The sequence below is a fragment of the Theropithecus gelada genome, chromosome 6 (genome assembly GCF_003255815.1).
Source record: "Theropithecus gelada isolate Dixy chromosome 6, Tgel_1.0, whole genome shotgun sequence".
NCBI lineage: Eukaryota > Metazoa > Chordata > Mammalia > Primates > Cercopithecidae > Theropithecus > Theropithecus gelada.
The window spans coordinates 127,894,930-127,919,891 of NC_037673.1; the positions used below are offsets into that span (position 1 = coordinate 127,894,930).

General features: G+C 36.5%; 1 protein-coding gene across 5 annotated transcripts in view; it reads right to left on the reverse strand.

The window, feature by feature from the left end:
- RAPGEF6 (Rap guanine nucleotide exchange factor 6) overlaps positions 1–24,962 on the reverse strand; it is a 209,673-nt gene that overhangs the window by 78,430 nt on the left and 106,281 nt on the right. For all 5 annotated transcript variants that reach the window (XM_025387398.1, XM_025387400.1, XM_025387397.1 and 2 more), the window contains exons 7-11: positions 21,193–21,324; positions 10,247–10,424; positions 7,996–8,132; positions 5,226–5,384; positions 4,488–4,640 (exon numbers count right to left, since the gene is read on the reverse strand). In XM_025387398.1, coding sequence (XP_025243183.1) covers positions 4,488–4,640; positions 5,226–5,384; positions 7,996–8,132; positions 10,247–10,424; positions 21,193–21,324 — 759 coding nt within the window. The remainder of the gene's footprint in view (positions 1–4,487; positions 4,641–5,225; positions 5,385–7,995; positions 8,133–10,246; positions 10,425–21,192; positions 21,325–24,962) is intronic.

Consider the following 24,962-nt stretch of genomic DNA (forward strand, 5'->3'; position numbering starts at 1 on the left):
TATTTTATTTATTAAAAATAAGGTATGAAAATTGTTTCTCTAGAAGGAAGTCAGAAACAACCTCCTTAAGTGATAAGAAAATCATAGGTCATTCTTATTCTCCTATCCTCCAAAAACATCCTAAGACTAAGAGTACCACATTGTTTTATTATTCAGGCCAATCCTGGTTTAGGGTCACTTAATTCCATTTCCTAGAATACCTGAGTGAGAGACGGAAACTGATCAACATGTTAGAGAGGCCATTATTCTGAAGGCAAAATCACAGAGGCAGGGTCCCTATAGAGACTAGGTCACACATTCTAAATTTTATTTAAAGATGAGCCCTTATCTCTTTAGACTAAAATCTATCTTACCTCAAAATGCCCTTGATCCCAGCCATACAAATTTCCTGCTTTTTCTTAAATATATTATGCAGTTTTATATAGCACATGCATATTTCTCTGTCTGGGCCACCCTTCCACCCTATATCTGCTCCTTGCTATTTCTTCTAGCCTAATTTAGATCCCTCTTTTTATGTCTCTCTTGCTCTTCCATCTTGAGATTTATCAAGTTATGCTGAAACTATCGCCTGTCTTTCTCAAAAGACTGTGAGTTCACTGATGGCAGAATCTAAGTATATATTAGTATCTCCCAGATCTCACACAGGGCCTGGCATAGAGTACCATAAAGTCGGTGTTGCTGAATAAATGAAGAAATGAACTGAATGAAGAAATGAATGAAATGAAAAGTAATAACTGCTTTCTGGGTGATTATGAGTAAACAGAAAGTCAAGGCCAAGTGCGATGGCTTACACCTGTAATGCCAGCACTTTGGGAGCCCACCTTGGCCTCCCAAAGTGCTGGGATTACATGTCTGAGGCACCATGCCTGGCCTTGACCTGAGGATCACTTGAGGTCAGGAGTTAGAGATCAGTCTGGCCAAAATGTCAAAACCCCACCTCTACTAAAAACACAAAAACAAACAAACAAACAAAAACAGCTGTGAGTGATGGCATGCGCCTGTGGTCACAGCTACCTGGGAGACTGAGGCGCAAGAGTTGCCTGAACCTGAGAGGCAAAGGTTGCAGTGAGCCAAGATCGTGCCACTGCACTCCAGCCTGGGTGACAGAGCAAGACTTTGTCTCAAAAAACAACAACAACCAAAAAAAAACCAAAAAAAAAAAAACCCAAATGGTCAATCCTTCTATGAGCAAAAGATGGTTATGATTTGCAATTAAATCTGAATGTGAAGATTGTAGTACAGTAAAAATAATACATTTTCAATATTTCTGTCACAAAAGCAACCCATCATCATGCAATCAGAATCTGGAAACATTTATTTTAAGGTGTATATAAACTCATGGCAAATTTATGTTCAAGTATTTTCAATGTTCTGAACTTTCATTTAAAAAAATCAACACAGTGTTCAAAATCTATTGTAAAATATATTAGAAGGTAGGATGCTGGAAGACAGGGTGCACAGAGGTAGCAAGCAGAAGAGATGGCTGGTGTTGTTATACTGGCATGGTAGAAACTGCTTACAATGAGCAAATAATACACAGGGTATAACAAGAGGCACTGCTGGAGAAGGTATTTACAAATATAGAAGGGAAAAGACTAGGAAAAACTGTGGTGCTGGTACTGGAACTGGAATTACAGGTAGTAGTGGAATTGTAACTCATGTTTGTTTAATATATATATAAAATTATAGATGTGTATGTGTTTATAACAAATACATACATATATTTCCTAGCTCTGATGAAAGACTCTAATAAAAGCAATGACACTTCAGTAGCAATGAATACAGTGAATGCCCAGATCTTGGTTTATAAATACTACATTTGATTAGAAAGATCCAGGGTCTTCTTGAGACATGGCTAATTACAAGCTGGTACAGTTAAGTTCACGATGAGCCTTATTATTTGCCAGATTATACAGACGTGCTCAAATGACGGGGATACGTCAAAAAATACAGGAGTCAGTTTAAGAGTCCCACTACCTAAAATCTGGGACAATTTGAGGATTAGAATAATAATGATGGTAACATAAGTTTATACCAATACAAATAAATTAATGAAGAATAGACAGTTCATTCCTACAATAAAATGAGTTAGTGCACAAGATATTATTTTTAAAATCACCATTTCAGACAAGAATAGTAATGGAAGTAAAAAGTGGTGAACAGAAGTTTGTACTCAGTGCATACTATACATAAGCTAAAAGTCTGAGGATAGTATTTTGATTCTGTCAAAACATCTCTCCACCAAATATTTATCAGTTACAAAGGGTAAAATGATGACTTCACACTGAAGAAACTGGGCAGACAGACACCAACTTGATCAGGTAATCATGGCTAACTTCACCACTGGTAGGACAACAGGTTGACATTGTGTGCTCTCTGAGTTTTGTGAACTCCTGCCAGGAAAGCACGACTTGAATCTATCTGGTCATGAGGAAATACTGGAAAGATCCAGGTGGAGGGTAATACTTCAGGATGTAAGATCTGTATTCTTTAAAACTGCTAAGGATATTAACAACAGTGAAGGACTGAGGAACTTGTATAAACTGAAGTGACATGACAACTAAATGCAACTGTGTTCTTGGACAACATTCTAGACCAGAAATAAGTTATTATTGGGATAGCTGGTGAAAATCTAAATAGGATTTCTAGACTGAGTCCGTTTTTTGTTAGTTAGTTTGTTTGTTTTTGAGACACAGTCTCCCTCTGTCACCCAGGCTGGAGTACAATGGTGTGATCTCGGCTCACTCCAACCTCCGCCTCCTGGGTCCAAGCAATTCTCCTGCTTCAGCCTCCCAAGTAGCTGGGATTACAGGCAGCCACCACCACGCCTGGCTAATTTCTGTATTTTTAGTAGAAATGGGGTTTCACCATGTTGGCCAGGCTGGTCTTAAACTCCTGACCTCAAGTGATCCGTCTACCTTGGCCTCCCAAAGTGCTGGGATTACAGGCGTGAGCCACCATGCCCGGCCCTGAATGGTTTTATTTTAGCAATGTTTACTTCCTAACTTGAAGGATTCTATGGTGTTTATGTCAGAGAGTGTCCTTGTTTTTAGGAAATAAACAACAAGATATTTAGGAGTGATGAGCCATCACATTTGCAGACTGCTCTCAAATGGTTCAGAAAAAGACTGATAATGGAGCAAATGTGGTGAAAATATTAACAGTTGAGGAATCACTGACAGATCTCTCTACTGTTCTAGAAACTTTTCTGTAAGTTTGAAATTGTTTAGAAATAAATTACTAAAACACATGAGTCCTCACAAAAAGATAAAAATGAATTAAAATGAAAAACTATATGTGTAAGCCTATGGCATTCCACCAATATGTTAATCATTTCTACATACAAAGCTTACACTCATCCGTTTAGGAAAAGAAAGATCTCTGCGGAATAGCCTGACTCTAAGGGAAGAAGAAGTATGACATCAGTTTTCAAATTATCTCTCTGACTTAACTCCCTCATATTACTAAGTAAACTGCTTCATCTGCAATTAATAGTGGCAGTAATTTTGCCAAGACTAGCTTGAAAAGAGAAAGTTATGTGTTTATTTCCCCTCTTTCAACTATAATTGTTCAGTTTATATCCAAGTCTTTAAAGAGATAAGGAGGAGAGAAGGTAAACATTAGGAGAGGGCAGAACTTATACAAGAGAAAACAGTATGGGGGTTAATATTCAGACTCTACAATTGTGCTAAGGCTTTTGATTTACCTCATTTAGCCCTAATAAAGTCTTGAATTACTTCCATATTCAGATAAGAAAAGTGAGGTTCAGAGAAGTTAATGCATATTTCAGTGCCACAGAGATCCAGAAGCACTCTGCATCTTAACCTAGGATTACTTACACTTTTATGGCTGGTCCTTAAATTTTGTTTTGTTTCTAAATATTGTGGTCTTTGATGAAACTGACTCCCACTCGCAGTGGCATACAATATTAAGTTTGAAAAGGAAAACTCTGATCAGTATATTCTAAAATAATACCCTACCTACTCTGATATTAAATGGCAATAAGTCATCCTTCATCATTAAAATGTGTAAAAACCACCTTCGAGGTCGGGCATGGTGGCTCAAACCTGTGATCCCAGCACTTTGGGAGGCCGAGGTGGGAGGATCACAGGGTCAGGAGTTCAAGACCAGCCTAGCCAAGATGGTGAAACCCCATCTCTACTAAAAATACAAAAATTAGCCGGGCGTGGTGGTGCACGCCTGTAATCTCAGCTACTCAGGAGGCTGAGACAGAAGAATCGCTTGAACCTGGGAGGTGGAGGTTGTAGTGAGCTGAGATTGCACTACTGCACTCCAGCTTGGGTGACAGAGCGAAAAACCGTCAAAAAAAAAAAAAAAAAAAAAAAATTTAGAAAAAAACAGAGAGTCAACATTTAAGTTAGATTCCAAAGTATTAATGAATTATCTTGCACTACTTAAAAAATAGTTTAAAACAAGACGAAAGCTTTATTCTATCAGTGACTAGAATAATAAGTAAAAACACCCACCTTGATTACAATGTGTCCTTTCCTGGTTCCACTCCGGTCTAGTTCCCGATGCTCATGTACCATAACAATTTCTCCCTCTTCCTCAACTTTATGGGTATTTTTTTCCACATGGTTTAAAATTCTCCAATAATCTTGCTGGGCTATGCAGACAAACTGTCCAAGAACAACATGGGGACAATTAATGAACCTATAGTACATAAATATATCACTATGTACCAAAGCAGAGCACAAAGGTAAGAAATCTGGTGGCATTAGTTCTTTTTCACTTAATTCCTTTAATCTTTAACAAAAATCAAGGTGAAACAATTCACATACGAAGAGACTAAAGAAGTCTAATCTGTTTGAATTTCGCTCTTTAAAAGGAGAAGTGAACTACTTCTCTCAAAACTGACACTATGCAAAGAAAACATGAAGCAGGAGTAAGTTAGAAACAAACAACTCAGAAGTTCCTATTTCTTTCCTCTATTTTTTTTAAATAAAGGACTCTGAGCTGGCTAATATCAAATAGAAATGTAACAAACCAGCATTTATTTGGTGTATCTCTTTTGAAAATTTATAGTTTGTTAAATGCCACAAATATGTGAGGCAGATACAAAATCTAGTTTCCTTTATTAACTGTGAGCTATTGAAACTCCTAATTCTCAAATAAAGCTATTTTCTTTTGAGGAAGACAAAACAGGCTGAGCTACTTTAAATCAACAGACAAGCAAGAAGACTTGACCAAGGAGATAATCTTACCTGACAATCATCTACTTTAGTCCTGACAATTCCATGCATGTACTGCTTATCCAGAGTGGGAGTAATTCCAAAACTATTTCCCATAAACAAATTTTCAACTTTTCCATCTGGATGACTGATTTCCACAGTGCCATTTAAAATAACATACCATGAGTCAAGCTATAGAGAAAAACAAAGGTTTTATGAATCTTTTTTAAAAAGGTAGTTATATATTAACTTTCAAAAAGAATCTAACAATATATATAACTTGAATAATTTAAAAAGGAAAAACGAGGATCTGGTTATATTACTAAATACTCTGTAACACCCTATGCTTTGAGTCTATGCAAACTACTAAAAGTTTATTTTTACTCTTTCTTCTTTTAGTCACCAAACAAGAACTGTCATAATTGACCAGATTCTCTGAGACATAATAGCGTAATGTTCAAGAGCACAAACTCTTGGGATATTAATCCATACCATGCCACTAACTAGCTGAATGACTTTGGGTAAATTATTTAACCTCTCTGGGCCTCAGTTTCTCTACTGCTACAATGGTCGTAAGGAAATTATCTATCACAGAATTATTACGTTAAGTGAGTTAATACATACACTGTGCTTAGAATAGTGCCTGGCAAAAAGCAAACATTTAAGAAAAAAACCAGACAGCTATTTTTTTAACTAGCTGAATTAAAAGCCTGAATTTTAAGGCATATCTAACAAAAGATTCAAAATTTCTGCTAATGTTAAGAAAATAATGCCTTCATTTATATGGAAATATTTAATGCTCTAAGAAGTTATTTATTTATTTATTTATTTTAGAGATGGGATCTTGCTCTGTTGTCCAGGCTGGAGTGCAGTGGTATGATTATAGCTCACTGTAGCTTGGACTCAAGTGATCCTCCTGCCTCAGCCTTCTGAATAGCTGGGACTACAGGTGTCCACCACCATGCTTGGTCAATTTATTTTTTAATAGAGACAGGATCTTGCTATGTTCCCCAGGCTGGTCTTGAATTCCTGGTTATCCTTCCACCTAGGCCTCTTGAGGTGCTGGGACTACAGGCATGAGCCACTGCACCTGGCCCAAAGAAGATGTATTTTAAAGGTCTACTATCTATCAGTGAAAGACCACTTATTCTCCTTTAATATCAAACCCTCTTATAAGCCTGAACCTTCAATCGTTTTAATGTGATTTAAGGGAAATCAAGATGGTTAGTTCTGAAGGGTAATCAATGGCAATAAGGTTTTTTTTTTCCAAAATTATACCTTTATTATTTTAAAAATAAGATATACTCACTACACAACTTGTGGATTAAGCTACTGGAGGACAGGGAGTGTATCTGGCTTTTTCACCACTATATTCCCATATCTAGAACAGTACCTGGCACAAAGTAGGCATATGACAAATTTTTGCTTATACAACTGTGGAAAATTTAGAGAATGCAAAAAACTTGTAGAAAATAAAAGTTACTTAAAATCCCACCATATACAGTTGTTTAAAGTTTATTTCTCTCTTACGTATATATTTTATATTACTGAAATATTTACAATATTCTGCTTAAAAAATAAATACTATATTCATTTGTTCATTAAACTTTTCAGGGGAGTCCATCCTCTATAATTGACGTTTTCTAGGATATGGGGAGAAAATATGTAAACAGAGCCTAAAGACAGGGATCCTCAAAGATATTCTATCAAATAATTTTAAAAATAATTTGAATACCTATATATTATAACCTACAGCTATATAATAATTAATTTAACCATTGCTTATCACTGGATATTTTGGTTATGTCCAATTTTTACTTTTTTATATATACATAAAATACATGTAATATTATATATATAAAATACATGTAATATTATATATAATATATAATACATGTAATATAAATATATATTATAGTATAAATATTCTGTAATTATATATAACTTACTTATAGACTATATAAGTATATAATTTATATTATAAATGTACTGCAATGAACACCTTTTGAAATAACTCTTTGAGTTCTACATATGTCCTCAGATTAGACACTCAGAAGTGGAATAACAGGTTAGCAGCTGTGAATACTTGGAGGATCATGCTAAGAATTTTAAAATAATTTTCTGGAAATGCTGTACCAATTTACATTCCCACTAGAAGACAATGTTCATTTACCCATATCTCAGCATTAATCAAATGAGTACATTTGATAAGAAAAATAATGAAGCACTTTCTGATGATAATAATACCTTCCAATTCCTTTGCATCCTTCCTCCACCCATTCACAAGCTGTCACCTGAGCATTTTTGAACGTAGAATTGTCACCTAAATGCTTCAACTGTCAGCAGTTCCCTAGGATGCATTGGTACCAACACACTTTCCTCATTCTTTTTATTTTAAATGTGTAATAGAGACAAGTCATAAGAAAAATTCTTGATAAACATTTTAAACAATAATAATGATATAATTACACACATATAAAAATATTTAAGAATATTTTAAATCTATTTAATCTATTTAAATTACAATGTATTTGAGAAGTAAAAACGTCTGGTTCATTGAATATTATTTATGGAGCACTGACTTTGTGCAAAGTCTACTGTGAGTACATTTAAAATTAGGGCAAAGCAAAAACAAAAACTTACCTCTTCGGAAATTATAACTACCTCAAACTTGGCATTCATTTAAAACATTTGTATAAATTTCAAAAATCAAGACTTAAAAATCAGGACAAGTTTATGGAAATTAAGTTATTTTAAAAGTTAGTATCCATAATAAATGTATATAATTTATTTATTGACATACCTCTTGCCCATCTTCAAGAATAATAGCTCCAGCCTGCTCTACCACTTCAAAAATCATCACTGAACAGAGTTCTCTCCTTACAGACATGGTCATGTTTGCAAAAGCAGGGAGCTGGTGCATAAACTCCAGCAGTTGTTCTATAAGAAAACGGAAATTCTGGTATAAAGACCATCGAGGACTATACCTTAAAAATACAATGAAATCTAGAATTCAATTCCCAATTTCACAATCAACTTATAAATTTATGTTGCTAAAGTAGAGAAATTAAGGTACTCTTTGACTGTTGATTTTTAAAATCAATTATTTGATTTATACATATATTCAGACTCACGTATAAACCTGGGCATATATAAAGATAACAGAATTCACAACCTCCAGAGAGAACAAGGACTACACAGGTTCAGATGAAAGTGGAGAGTGTATCTAATATTCCTAGCCACTCCATGGGTTTAGTTATGGCCTTTGATCTAACAGGTTAGTGAAAAAGTCTTTTGTCTAGTTCTTGTTAAACAAAAGTATTTTAAAATGCCATTAACAAATACCAAAAAGTTATCAAAACAGGGATAATAAATGTGAATTCTAGCTCAAGATTTGTCTAACTAGGTAACTCTCTTTAACCAACAAATGTTTATGAGTGCCTCAGGCCACTCCCTGGTATGGATATATGCATAAGGAAGATATAAATATAAGGAAGAAACACATATAAGCAGACAGCAAAGAGATTAAGAATAACTATAAGGTGCTACATACCCATAGAAAACAGGAATTAACTACATTTTGATTTTTTAGAAGTTTTATCAAAATAGTATAGTATACAAATCTTTATCAGTAAAATTGCACTTTCAATTTCTGTCCAGATAATGTTCATAACATGAGACCACACTGCAGGTTATTTAACTGTATTAGATCTTTAGAATGGCAAGGAATGTTCAAATACATTGATCTTCACTCACATAAATGATTTTTAATAGTAGCAGCATCTTCTAATTGGAATGGTAGCTATTATAACAATGCAATCTAAGAAAAAAATCTTAATTAAATCCTAACAATATATATTTGACACTAAGTGATCTTTGCTTCTTAAAGATAACATTAATATCTTTAGTTATTATTCAACTTCCCAACTAAAGTAGGGTAACTAGTTTTATAAAAAATTATATACAAGAATTTATAATGTTTTAACAGTACACATGGCCAGACACGCTGGCTCATGCCTGTAATCCCAGCACTTTGGGAGACTGAGGCGGGCGGATCACAAGGTCAGGAGATCAAGACTATTCTGGCTAACACGGTGAAACCCCACTGCTACTACAAATACAAAAAATTAGCCAGGCGTGGTGGTGGGCGCCTGTAGTCTCAGCTACTAGGGAGGCCAAGGCAGGAGAATGGCATGAACCTAGGAGATGGAGCTTGCAGTAAGCTGAGATTGCACCACTGCACCCCAGCCTGGGCAACAGAGTAAATACTCTGTCTCAAAAAAAAAAAAAAAAAGTACACACATAACATACAGCTATTTAAGCTAGGGGAATAAAAATATAAATTTTTTAAAAATCTGCAAGTTTTTCAAAAAGCAAATTCACAGACAGCGAACACTGTACTATGCTTGTGCTTTAAATGTCTTATAGACATGAGGGGAAAAATCAGTTTAATGCAATCCAAGCTTTTATTTTATATCGTGGCAGCCAACCTCAAAGATGGCTCCCAGTGATCCCTGCCTCCTGACAGTCATGTCCTTGTACGGACCCATTCTATACTGTATCAGAGTTACCTGGTGTAACAAACAGAATTTAGCAGAAGTGATGATGCATTACTCTTGAATACAGATAATAAAAAACACTGTGGCATTTGCCTTATTCTCCCACGGATTACTTACTTAGGGGGAAGCCTAAGTTCCCCCTAAGTATGTTGTAAGGACAATTAAGCAGCCTATGAGAGGCCCACATGAAGAGGAACTGAAGGTCATGCACCAAAGGCCATTTGAATAGCTATCTTGGACACAGATTCTACAGCTCAGACCAGGGAAGACCTGGATGGCTGCAGTCCTCTGCCAATTCTGACTACAACCTCATGAGAGATACCAAGCCAGAACCACCCAGGTAAGGTGCTCCTAAATTTCTGACTCACAAAAATTCTAAGATAATGGCTTAACACAACATACATTTATTAAGTTTTAGAATAATTTGTTATGCACCAATAGGTGACCATATAAATTAAGCTACAAATTCTTACTGTGAACACATGTATTTCTTACCAATGTCATCATCAGTTTTGTCTGCAGGCTCTTTTTCAAGACATTCTCGAACAAGATCTCGCCCCTGCAATGGATCTGTTCGATCAATCTCTTCATCTTCCTCTTCGTCATCCTCAGAATCAACAGGTCCTTCTGGAAGACGTGTCAAATCTACATCTCCTACCTCACTCTCCGTAGCCTATCAAAAGAAATCTTGATCACTTACCATTTCATGTTAAAAATACTGTAAGTCACAGTCTGAATTAATCAAAACTACCAATCCCTACAAAATATAAGATTTGGGCAACACTGTATGCTGCATCAAGGATACAATAAAATGATACTTATTTATAAAAGGTTTCTTTCTGCCCCAAATTTACAGGCTCATCTTTCCACAATGTGACAACTAGGTGATAAATCAACGTCAGTAAATGTAAAATGGTCAGGAGACTCAAACATCACTAAATGTATTAATATCTGTTTTCCACCAAACACTTGCATTTCTTAAAAGTACAAAGTTTACTAAAACATGAAGTACAGGAAAGAAAAAGTTTACTAACAATCACCTTATGAGTACCTATTAGTCTATGCTGGGTGTTGTGAAGAAGATAATGTTCTTTCGTCACAGAGGCTTAGGCTTAGTAGGGTAGGTAATCAGATAAATTAGAACAGAAGTTTAAAGTAAGGTAAAGAATAGTACTAAAACGTACTAAAATAGACCCATCGTAAAAGACTGAACAAATACTTTTCATTTCCCAATACTTTACTGTTGGATCTAAAAGTGTGCAAAGAGCTGTGATTTTTGAATCACTCTATAAAATGACCTTATACTTACAACTACAATTTGGAAACATATTAGTCTCACATATTTTAAAGAAACTATAAAATGTTTAAAAACCATAAATTAAAAAGTCATAGAAAATAATGAAAATGTCTTTTAGAAGATAAAATGGTACTAAGTAGATTCTTAAAAAATATTTCTAAATATTATACTCACTTGATTCATCTTGTTAATGAAAAAGCATGGATATTAAAGGCATTATAGAAAAAATAAGTGAACACACAAGAATTCCATAATAAGTAGAAAGCACTCAAATGAGTATTAGTGAAGACTACAGAATCTTAATTCATTAAGTATCTCCTGTTTTGAACATTTACCCTTTTCTCTGCCAAGAGATCTTTTTTTTTTTTTCTGTTTTTTGAGACAGGTTCTCGCACTATCACCTGGACTGGAGTGTAGTGGTGTGCACTGCAGATCTCGGCTCACTGCCTCCTTGTCCTCCTGGACTCAAGAAATCCTCTCTCCTGAGCGCCCTGAATAGCTGGGAACACAGGTATGCGTCACCATAGCCAGCTAATTTTTGAAATTTTTGTAGAGACTTGGGGGGAGGTTGCCCTATGCTGCCCAGGCTGGTTTTGAACCTTGGGCTCATGTGATCCACCCATCTTGGCCTCTCAAAATGCTGGGATTACCGGGTGAGCCACCATGCCCAGCTGATCTTCCTTCTTTTGAGGCCTACTTTTCCTCTGCATCTTAAACCCAGGGATTCCAGTGGGAAACAGTGCCCTGTTCCCTAGCTATGTAAACTAAGGTAGAAAGAGCTTTTCTCTAGATTTCTGTACACAATTAGATCTGGAAGCAGAGCATCCTTTCTTATCTGGTTGCTAAATTGGAAGAATCTGAAAGTAGGCAGCCTATAGCCACATAGAAATTCCTTCTATGGCAGGAGAAAATGAAACCAATAGGCTGGGAAATGGGAAGGGGAATGGGGAGGAGGACACTGAACAAGAGAGTCAAACAAAGACTCGGAGCAACAAAGCAACAGAAACAGAGCATGCAGGACAGAGAAAGAAAGAGCACAGTATGTGTAGCAAAGAGCATTTGTGACAGAAAGTGTCACAAAGAAAGCAAGCAAGAAAAAATAAGCAAGCCATACAGAGCTAAAAGACCAGAAACAGGCAGACGGGGCAGACATACCTGCAAGCATGCAGGTACCCTGAGGCTAGAGTTGCCTCTGCTTTCTCTAGGGGGTCAATAAACTAACCTTTTGGCTTTACATTTTTTCTTTCTTTTTTTAAAGACAGGGTTTCACTCTGTCATCCAAGCTTGTGTAGTGGTATGATCACAGCTCACTGTAGCCTCAGCCTCCCTAGTAGCTAGGACCACAAGCACTGGCCTTTTGGCTTTTGTTAACCCAAGTTAAGGCTCTGATAACTACAATTGGAAGAGTCTGGATGTGTTTCCTAAAACCATGTCTTATACTTCCTTCGGATTTCTGCACAGCTTTAAGTAATAGTCATTTAACAATCCAGACTAAATACTCAAATTGTGATCTTTAGACAAGCTAGTTCTTAAGGGTCTGCGACTGTCTGAATGTTTGTATCTCCTCAAAATTCTTATGTTGAAATCATAACCCCTAAAGTGATGGAATTATGAAGTGTAGCCTTTGGGAAGTGATTAGGTCATGAGACCACTCATGAATGGGATTAGCATAAAAGAAGCCTGAGGGAGCTCATTCTCCCCTTCTACCCTGTGAAGCTACAATTAGAAGGTACCTCTAACAATCAGAAAGAGGTCTTTTACCAGACACCAAATCTGCTGCTGGTGCCTTGATCTTTAAACTTTCCAGCCACAAGAACAGTGAGAAATAAATTTCTGTTGTTTATAAGCTACCCCTAAGTCTACAGTATTTTGTTATAGCAGCCTGAATGGACTAAGACAGGATCATATAGGGGCAATTTTATCTGATGACTGACTAGTATGCTGAGTTGTTTTCTGGCTATGAAATTATAGGATTTAAATGGAGTATATTTCTGAATAATACATAGAACCACAAACTTGTTTGCAGGTTATAATCCTTTTTTAAAGACAAGTACTTTTAAATTTAAATATGTGTACATGCTAAAAAGACTTTTGAAAAATCTTATTTATATACACTGATTTAATCTAAGAAACAACTGGGGAAAAAACCTAAAGCAGTATTTTCTACATAATTTAATTTCTCAATATGCAGGAGAGCTCACTCCTGGTACATCCCTTTCCTATTTTATCAATTTTTAAGTGTAATCTGCATTAAAAATTCAGGTTTTTAAATCACTGTCTTCATCTTAATCTAAGATTTTCATCCCCTGACCCAGATTATTTCAACCTAGTTTCATTCCCATATTTTAGATTATGTTGCATAAAAAGATAGATAGCTCACAACATAAAAAGGCAAGATGGAATTTAGTTATATGGGCAGTAGGGAAGGATAATCATCATCTTCATGAGAAACAAAGACAACTAAGACGACAGCTCTTTAGGAAGAATGGAAGTCATGGGTTGGGACTTAGAGGTTACTAAAAGAACTTTTTAAGGAACCTTTTCACACGAACTGCAAAGGAAAGAATATAATCTACCCTTATAATTGCCTTTCTAGGCCAGGCACAATGGCTCCTGCCTGTAATCTCAACACTTTGGGAGGCTGAGGCATGCAGATCACTTGAGCCTAGAAGTGTGAGGCCAGCCTGGGCAACATGGAGAAACTCTGTCTCTACAAAAAATATAAAAATTAGTCAGGTGTGGTGGCACATGCCTGCAGTCCCAGCTACTCAGGAGACTGAGGTGGGAGGACTGCTTGCGCCTCGGAGGCAAAGGCTGCAGCGAGCCGAGATCTTGCCACTGCACTCCAGTCTGGGTGACAGTGTGAGAACCTGTCTCAAACACAAAAACCAAAACCCCCAAAAAACCACAACTACCTTTCTTATACCTCTACTTTTTACATAGTAGTATAAAAAGAAAAAGAATAAAATTAGTTAAGAAAATACACTAAACTATTAAAATATTAAGAGTATACGAGAGCATAAGGTGATAAAATAGAAATTAAGAATAAAAAAATAAGACTGGTCAAAAACATGCTAGGAAATTTAAAAGGATTTTTTTTAAACTTAAATTTTTTAAAAAAATGTAGAGACTAATTCCTTGATTAAACAAAGGAAAGCCAGGTCCTTAAGAGAAAGGTAGATATGATTACGACCACAGGACAAGAAGTCACCGCATGATACTTCTGAAGATGCCGTTCCTGGGCAGAAAGCTTAATGCTATAAGTTCCTGGGCAGAAAGTTTAATGCTATAATAATTAGATAAGAATTTTTTTCAATGTAATATCCACAATGTTCAGCATACAATAAAAACACACTACATAAGTGAAGTGGGGAAATGTGACCTATAAACAGGAAACAAATCACTATAAAGAGACTCAATAATGAAAGTAAGAGACAAGAACTTTCAACATTTATTATAAATAAGTTCAAGAATTTAGAAGAAAAACAATTAGAGGAAAAATGGATAATCTCAGTAAGGAGATATAAACTGTAAGAAGAATAAATTTGAAGAAAGGGCAACAAAAGCTACCCAATCTGAAGTAGAGATGAGAAAAAAGTCCAAAAAAAATATTAACAAAGCCTTAGAAACTCATATCGTAATATCAAGAGTGGAAATATGTGGGTCAAAAGACACTCCGTATTCATGAAGGTAGGGTACATAGAAGACTGAGCTCAGGCCTTTCAGTTAATTTATCCTGGCACCTGGGATATATCAGACCCTTAATTATGATAAATGAGTTAAGTCCAGGAAAAACATATATACTAGTGATAGGATTAAGACAGTATGAAACTTTTTTCTTTTCCTGACATATCAATGTGTCTCTGTATGTATAAATATAATTTGGTGAGGCAGACAGTCTGAGGTGATTTCCTGATGACTCGGCCTTCCCCAAATAAACCACCAGAGGATATCCTTTTCCTGTTTCCATCTAGATAAACATGAAGCTACAATGAAGAGAACTATAGGCTGGAAGAAAGAGTTATACAAACTTACAAAAACCACACTTTCAAATTTAGGGCAAGTGTTAAGCCAGAACCTTAGACTTTCAGTGCCTCTCTTTTCTGTATTTGTATCTTTAGTATTTCATCTAACCTTTTCACAGACCATTTAGTCCTTAGGTCTTCCTGGTCAGGGTTAGAACTCTATGAAGTTAATCTTTCAGTCCAGGCTGACCCATTTCATAACCTCTACAACAGGGCAGGCAGGCAAAGTCAAGTCTCTTTTGTCCTGGATAATAAAGTTTTAGTTAGCAGAAATCTGCATTTTCCGTGGAGCCAATATTGGTTTCTACTTTCAAATATAATTCAATGCAAAAAAAAAATTTCTAGATTACTTCCTAAATGCCAACACTGTGCCTGACTCAGCATGGGATACAAATGTAAGACATCAGCTCCGCACTCCATGAATTTACTCTGGTGATGAAAAATGTCAAGTTTACAAGTAACTACCCACAAAAGCAGAGAGAAAAAGTGACATGTCTGAGAGAAAAACTGCTGAGGGATTCCAAGGAAGGAGACATCTCTTCTTGTTGGAAAGACATAGGAGATAACATGAAAATGTCATCTACATGAAGCTACGGGTAGAAGAGTATGATTAAAACACAAGGCTAGGAAAAGGCAGACATGTTCAGGTAATAATGTACATATGTGATGGGGCAGAATCTAGAATGTGTAAGTGGGGAAAGAGTAAAATATAAAACCACATTGTAGTTAAAGGTAAAAGGCTTGGAATTTAAGAGTGTAATTTAGATAACAGTGAAGCATTAAAGCTTTTTAAATACAGGAGTAATTAAAAATCAGAGCAATTTATTTCAAGTGGGAGTTTAAAAATGATAGTCAAAAGATAACAGATTTTGACTAGGACTCAGATGATACTCTTTTTTTTTTTTTTTCTTCTGTGACGGAGTCTTTCTCTGTCGCCCAGGCTGGAGTGCAGTGGCGCAATCTTGGCTCACTGCATCTCTGCCTCCTGGGTTCAAGCGATTCTCTTGCCTCAGCTTCCTGAGTAGCTGGTGCATGCGCCACCTCACGTGGCTAATTTTTTTGTATTTTTAGTAGAGATGGGGTTTCACTATGTTGGCCAAGCTGGTCTCAAACTCCTGATCTCAAGTGATCCACCGAACCCAGCCCTAGACGATATGCTTAATAGAAATATTTAAGAAAGGTGGAAGAGAACATGTGGTGACTTGGGGTGACAAAAGAACATACTAGTGAAAATGTGGCACCAGGTTTCTGAAGAGATTGGCACTCAGAGCTGTGCATTAGGAAATCATGTTGCCACAGAGGTGGTAACTGAAGCCTTGGGATTTTTAAGAACACGCTTACACGCTATATAAAAACTGAAAAAGTAGGTGGGGGATAAATGTGTGCCTTGAATTGTTTAAGAATGAGTTTACAAAAAGACAAAGTGCTTTTGTTCAAGAGTCAGTATTTCACAGTTTTCCAGCTCATGGAAAAGACTGAAATAAATAGAAAAACGAATCTAGAAAGAAGTACTCCTTATTCTCTTGAGTACTCTTTGAAGATGCATAAAATAGTCTATCTAAGAACACTCTAACACCTTAATGTATACTTTAAAATTTTAATCTATGCTGATTAGAAACACATTCACACTGGAACCTCCCCACTGCCCCCCCCCACACACTGTAGTAAATGCTGTATTTTGAAGTTTCCTTGAGGGCCAAGGGTTTTTATTTTTAGACCAGAAGACATGAAAACTCTCAAGAAGAAAATGAAGTGTAGCCACACATTTGGCCATATAAAACAGTGTCAACAGTTTTCCTATTAAGAAATGCCGTCAGGAAAACCAAATCCCACATGTTCTTACTTATAAGTGGGCACTAACGATTGGGTACATATGGACATAAAGATGGGAACAACAGACACTGGGGTCTATTAGAGTAGGGAGAGAGGGGCAAGGGCTGAAAAACTACCAACTGCGTATTATGCTCACTATCTGGGTGATGGGATCATTCAAACCGCAAACCCTCAGTATCACGCAATATACCTATGTAAGAAATCTGCACATGTACCCCCTGAATCTAAAATAAAAGTTGAAATTATTTTTAAAAATTGGGGAGACATCCATTTTTCTGGATGAGAAGACACCACGTTAGAAAAAAATTTCCAAATTAATCTATATATAGTCTTCTGTCCCACAAAAAAAGCTGGATTTCACTTGAAGCGTTTCTAAATTTCTAGAAGAATAAAAGCAGAAACACTAAAAAAAAATAGCTGTTAGGATATCTTCCCCTCAACTCTCCAAATTAAAAACACTTGTATCATTTCACAAGGCTTTGCTTATGGTGTTAAAGGCTAGGTGTTCACTTAAAAAATCTCTGAGATGCTAAAATTCAAATAACTAGACAAATCACTTCAACTATCCCTGGTTAAGATACATACATTGGTAATGTACACCTGTAACTAAGGAGTATATTCATAGCTCCAACAGGGAATCTAAAGGTAGCCTAAGGTGAAGGGAAAGATCAAGGGTCCAGTACTGGTATTTAATTCTTCTCCTTGTTTTATTCCCAAGGATCTGATTGGAAATATTCGTGTATGTGCATGCACACATACACACACAATTCAGTTAGTTAGATATTTATCTTATTCATGGATTAAAATTATAGAAATCTTGTACTTTGGAGGGTATATCTTATCAACCTATTATAATTCTGTGTTTATTCCTTTTACTCTCCTTTAAATATTTTCCAAATTTTTTTCAACTTTTAACTATACAATCTATTTACGTCCTCAAGAGTAGTTAAATAAACAAATGATAATGTTGGTTTAAGAAACATAATAAAAACTACCCACAAACCCACCACTAGTAGAAAAACACTGTTTACTAATTGGTGCTCTTGAACTCGGATTTACATTCTGTATCTACAAATATAAAAGCATGTAGGTATATATATTTAAAGAAATATAATGTTAATCCTATATACTTATCTCACAGATATGATACATAAGATTTTATACATATGAGATATAAAAAATATGTAAGTATGTAGGTGTATATTTTTATGATTTTGATTTTTTACCTTTTGTGTTCATCTTTATTGGCTTCTTTTTGTTTTGGCATTTATGCTGTTTCTATCTTTTGGCTATTGTCCTAAAGTTAACTGTTATGTCAGAGTTTGAAATTTTTTTTTTTTTTGGAGACGGAGTTTCACTCTTTGTTGCCCAGGTTGGAGTGCACTGGTGTGATCTTGGCTCACAGCAACCTCTGCCTCCTAGGTTCAAGTGATTCTCCTGCCTCAGCCTCCTGAGTAGTTGGGATTACAGGAATGCTCCACCACCCCGGCTAATTTTTTTATTTTTAGTAGAGACGGGGTTTCTCCATGTTGATCAGGCTGATCTTGAACTCCCGAACTCAGGTGATCCTCTGCCTCCCAAAGCTCTGGGATTACAGGCTTGAGCCACCGTGCCAGGCAGCAGAGTTTGAAAATTTTTATCTTCTTTGACCACTCTTAAAAAATTTTATCTTAGGTTTTATATATTTGATGTTAACATTATTATAAGTTTCTCCTTTAAATTTCTTCATTCCTATTTTGGTTCTAGAGTTTTAATAATTTTGTTCCTTTTATCTGTTCGTGCTCTCTAAATTCATTACCACTTTTATTGGTTAATTTATAAGTTTCAATGCACCATATTTTTTGAAACTATATGATTCCATTTATATGACCTTCTGGAAAAGGCAAAACTTTATGGGTAGAAAAGAGACTGGTGGTTGCCAGGGCTTAGGATAGGGGTCAGGAGAAGGGACTTGACTGCAAAGGGTCATATGGGTACTTTCTGAAGTGATGGAAATATTCTACATATTGACATAGGCTATGCCTTGGTCCTGCAATAGAACACCTCCAACCAACACCAGCAGGTGTATTCCAGTCTCATCCTCAGGTTGTCCAGCTAAAAGGCGAGTGATCTGCAGGTGCTAATATAAGTGCAATGCTATAGGAGCTCCTGTAGCATCTTTGCAAAGATGTAGGGACCAACTGTGTACAGTTCATCTTCTAGTTCACAATAAAGCATTGGTCTTTCCAAGTGACCTTGAATCTTAATCTGTGCACTATTCTGGCTTAGAGACATGGATATCCCAGTGATACCAGGTTCCTATAGTTTTTCTTTTCTTTTCTTTTTTGAGACAGAGTCTTACTCTGTTGGCCAGGCTGGAGTGCAGTGGCATGATCTTGGCTCGCTGCAACCTCCACCTCCTAGGCTCAAGCAATTCTCCTTCCTCAGCCTCCCAAGTAGCTGGGATTACAGGTGTGTCACCACGCCCAGCTAATTTTGGAATTTTTAGTAGAGACAGGGTTTCACCATGTTGGTCATGCTGGTCTTGAACTCCTAACCTCAGGTAATCCGCCTGCCTTGGCCTCCCATCCTATAGTTTTTCAACACCAAACCTCTGTGTATAGTCTCAGAGAGGTCCAGATATTCTCACATGTCCTAAGAGAAATCTACAGCCACATCCCTGAACTTCACTGATCCAGGGTCAATCTTCCTCAGCATTTTCTTCTGGAAAAACACAGTCTACCTTGATTTTTACATGTGTAACAATTCTTCTTTCACAAGATAACTCTTTTGGGGAGGGGCAGAATGCATGAAGCCCAATAGGTACACAAGCACTAAGTGGTCCCAGAGCCATTGTATTAACTTGTTTCATCTCTCTTTTAATTCTTTGTTCTCTACTATAAAATGGAGAACAGGGAAAAATTTCTTGTTCTGTATACTGTAAAAAGCAAACAGGGAGATACAGATGACCACAGCAATGACCTTTGTTGAGAAAAGCCACATATAAACCAAAAAAATGGGTATTGTCTTTGTTCCATCTTGCATCTGCCTACAAACTTCCCTGAATAGAAGGCGGCTGTTTTCCTAAAATATCTCAATCTGGGTAACTCTGTAGAACCAGTCTAAAATGCTTTCCTCAGACAACAATGATACTATTTCTACAAATCTTAGTATATGGTAGCCACTAGCCATATGTGGTTATTAGGCACTTAAAACATGGCTAGTCAAATTGGGATGTGCCGTAACTTTAAACTCTGTTTTTTGATGACTTAGTACGAAGAAGGAATGTAAGGTAACTCATTCATAATGTTAAAACATTAAATACACGTTTTAATTATAATATTTGGTTATACTGCACTAAATAAAACATATTACTAAAATGAATTTTACCTGTTTCCTTTTATATTTTTTAATGTGGCTACTAGAAAATTTAAAACTAAATACGCGGCTCACGTTAAATTTCTATTTTACAGCTCTGGAATAGATAATATATTTGAATTCCTTAACAAACCAACCCTGAATATCATGCATTCCTCTTGTTATTTTATTTAAACTGTTTTATGTTCTATACTCATAATCTCTGACAAAATCAACCACTGGGCTCCACACCCAGGGAACTGCCCCTTACAACTTGCATTAAAGGAGACATCACTGGAAGTTCCACTATCTGGATCCCGAAATACTTATTGCCCTGGCTTGAACCTAACTTGGGTTCATTCTCAGCACGATCATGTGAGGATTCTCTCAGTTTATGGGTCTTCCTAGAATCTTCTCCCCACTATTACAAGGATCACTGAAAAGCTTAGTAGGTTTGAAATTGTGTCTTTTGGGTTTTAGAAAATGGAAAAGTCCATAAATATTCTCACTAATTTGCTATTTAATTCATGCTATACTACAACAACAGAGGCTTATGGTAGAAAAGCAGCTCTAATTTTCATGACTTCTAACTACAGAAGACACATACAGTCAATTATAACAAAAATCAGTCTTTTTATAAGTTCAGTTATTCCAATAACTATTTTTTTAACCAAAACAAGCATTAGACATTAATATAGATTCACCTGGATAAATGAAAGAGAACACTAGATTCATACTCTGCTGAACCATACTTAATCATTCTCAAAAGAGAGATTGCCTCTTTAATCAGGCTTACAAATTTGACACAGTATATAAAGTTTATTTTTTCAAAGACCTTACGCTTGAATTTCATACTCTAAAAGATACGTTAACCATCTAAGGCACAAGCACAGAATATCTGGCAGAATAAAAAAACCATATACACAGCACAGAAATTCCTAAGGTATTACCTGATAGATATCAGATAAACTACTGCTTCCAGAGTCACTGGCGATGCTACAACCAGACTGACTAGAAGACACATGAGTCACCTGTGGATGAGGGTTGTCTGTGAGATGCATCTTGGTAAGATCAGCTGGAAGCTGAAAAAAAAATAATTTAAGTTATTCTAAATGTCTTTACCTTTTTAAGCGGTTTTGACACGTTAACTTCAACAAATTTTTACGTACATTACTGTGCAATCTCATTTCTAACCCAAGTTCTCCACTTTTAGCAAAAAGATCTTTTGAAATAAGAACCATATAGTACTCTCTGAAACGACTGGGCAATTCTACAATGGTAAGCTCACTGAACAGTTTTCAAAAGCCATTACTAATGATATTTCTGAGGAAAAACTTGGACCTTCTATCCTCCCAAATAAAAACATCAGATCGGCTGGGTGCCGTGGCTCAAGCCTGTAATCCCAACACTTTGGGAGGCCGAGACGGGTGGATCATGAGGGTCAGGAGATCGAGACCATCCTGGCTAACACAGTGAAACCCCGTCTCTACTAAAAAATACAAAAAACTAGCCGGGCGAGGTGGCGGGCGCCTGTAGTCCCAGCTACTCGGGAGGCTGAGGCAGGAGAATGGCGTAAACCCGGGAGGCGGAGCTTGCAGTGAGCCGAGATCGGGCCACTGCACTCCAGCCTGGGCGACAGAGCGAGACTCCGTCTCAAAAAAAAATAAAATAAAAATAAAAACATCAGATCTGTCCATTTAAGGGTAGGAATGTTACCCTTTAAACACACACACACACACACACACACACTCTCTCTTTTTTTTTTTTTTTGAGACAGAGTCTCCCTCTGCTGCTGGGGCTGGAGTGCAGTGGCCGGATCTCAGCTCGCTGCAAGCTCTGCCTCCTGGGTTTACGCCATTCTCCTGCCTCAGCCTCCCGAGTAGCTGGGACTACAGGCGCCCGCCACCTCGCCCGGCTAGTTTTTTGTATTTTTAGTAGAGACGGGGTTTCACTGTGTTAGCCAGGATGGTCTCGATCTCCTGACCTCGTGATCCGCCCGTCTCAGCCTCCCAAAGTGCTGGGATTACAGGCTTGAGCCACCGCGCCCGGCCACACACACACACACTCTCTCTCTCTCTCTCTCTCTCTCTTTCTCCCTCTCACCCTCCCTCCTAATAAAAAATGGTGACAAACACAAGAATAAAACAGCAATATCTTGGAATTCAGCTACTGGAAGCAAGACTTAAGACCAGTAACAAATTGATTACATTCAATATTCCAAAAACTTTGTGAGCATCTTTACACTTAATATTGAATTAGCTTCTAGTTGGCCCCTGAGAGATTTCTTAGTAATCAACATGATTTAATGAATGTCTGTACTAGGCGCAGGTATACAAGAAACACAAAAAGTAAGTGACTCCACCACCTCATCTTGAATATGGTCACACTCTTATCAGGTATGCAGGCTGTATAATATATTTCATACCATAAAACAGACATCTCACAAAATAAAAGCTACAGGAATTAAGACAATAAACAAACCATTGCATTCCAGAGTAGTAAAAGTTTTACATAAGAGGTATGTTTATTTATTTTCCAAATGATTTCTCTGCAACTTGCTATCCAGGGCTTAAAAAAAATCAATTTAATTTTAAAAATAGGGTTCCTTATTGCTTTACTACTGAAAAACATTAAAGAAACACACACATAGTGTATATTAAATGTACTGAGGGAATGACTGAGTCTGAATTATATTATCTCAAGAGGAATTAATGTAATTATAAAAATTACACATAAAGTACATCACGAACTTCCCCTGCTGATAACGGTATGTTAGATAATTCAGATGAATCCTAGTACTAAGATAAACAGAAAACCTGAAATACATACATACATATACACACAGAGTATCTGGCCTCTGAGGTTACTTTTTCTCTTAAGAATATTTTCTGATTCCTAAAGAAAAGGCTAAAAGGCCAAGAAGTACCTGTGACAGCCACTGGCTAAAGAGACAAAGGTTAAATTCCAAGGCCTAGGATGGAAGGGCCATCTTTGGACTGGGACCCTGGGGAGTAAAGTAGACTCTAGAGTAAAAGTCACCCAAAAGTAAACTGATGCTACTTTTAGAATCACCTCAATGCCTGATGCTAAAATAAGGTTATATAGGATTACTAGTATTTCCAATCAATTGTTGGAAGCAAACACAAATCCTCACTATAGGAAGAAAGTCATCCTAGGTCTCAATTAAAAAAATTTTTTTCGCATATACAACATCCATTGCTCAGTCCAGTAAAACCAGGCATATATGATGAGACAGGATGGTATTGATGAAAAGTACGGAATAAACTCCAGAAACTAACAAAGAAGTTTCAAATAATAGGGTTACCAGACACAGTCTCTAAAATAACTGTGTTTAATATATACCAGGGGTTGGCAAACATTTTCGCTAAGGGCCAAAGAACATATATTTTAGGTTTCACAGGCCACATACAGTTTCTGCTGTATGCTGCTTTTTAAAAAAAAATCTTTTTAACAACTCTTTAAAAATGTAAAAACCATTCTTAGCTCACAGGTCATATAGCTCACTGGTCAGAATTGGTCCAGTTAGTGATTTATCATATATATAGAGAAAAATACAAGACTAACAATTTCAGCAAAGAAAGAAAAAGAATTAAATGAAAAATCTAGAACTAAAATATGCAATTATGGAAATTAAAAAGCCAACAAGTGGGCTTAAAAAAAGATCTGACAGAGCTAAAAACAGAATTTAAAAAGTAAAGACTAGTCTGAAAAATATCCAGAATGAAGCATGGAGAGGAAAAAAGGTGAAGTTGGGAGAGAAGGGGTAAGAGCCACAGGAGATTCAGTAAGAACGTGACATCTGAATAACCAGAGTCTGAGAAGAGCGAGTACACAGAAGCAAGATGATGGCTAAGCATTTTCCAAAAGTGACAAAAGACCTAATGTCACAGATCAAGGAGGTTTAAAAACTCTCAGCAAGATAAAAAAACAAAAAACAAAAATCCACTCCAAAACAAACAAACAATCCCCCCATACCTATTCACACCAGGGTACATGTGTCAGGGGGTGAGGTGGAATACCAAGATAAAGGTTTTAAAGTAGCCAGGAAAAAAACCTGAGAGATTAGATTACTTTGGCAGAAGCAAAATTAAGCTGATGGCTGGCTTCCCAACATAAATTCTGGAAGCCAGAGGACAATTGAGTGATATCTCCAAGAGCTAAAATTCTATACCTAGCAAAAACAGTACTCAAAAAAAGGGAAAAATAATTTTCAAATAAAGAAAAATGAAGGAAATAATTCCTTAGCAGTCCTACAATGAATAAAATCCACTGGGAGAAGAAAAATGATTCCAGATGGAAGCTTTCAGGCACAAGAAAGAAGAAAAACCAACGAAAATGGGAAATGTGTGGCTAAATCTACATGAATGCTGACTATATAAAATAGTAACATTAATAACCCATGAAGTTTAAAATACAATAATTAAAATACAACAACAGAATGTAAGTCCGGAGAAGGGTAAATGAAGCTATTGAAGTGCTCTCAGTTCCTTGCACTGTCCATGAAGCTGTAGTAGCAGACTTGATAGGTGAAGAATGTGTGTTGTAATTTCTGATTTAAGAAAAGCACAGTAAAAAAGTGTTTACCTACCAAGTTAACAGAGGGGAAAATAATAAATAATCAAAGAATGGAAAAATATACACCATGCAAACACAACCAAAAGGAAGCTGATATACCTTAAAGTACACTTGGTGCAAAAGC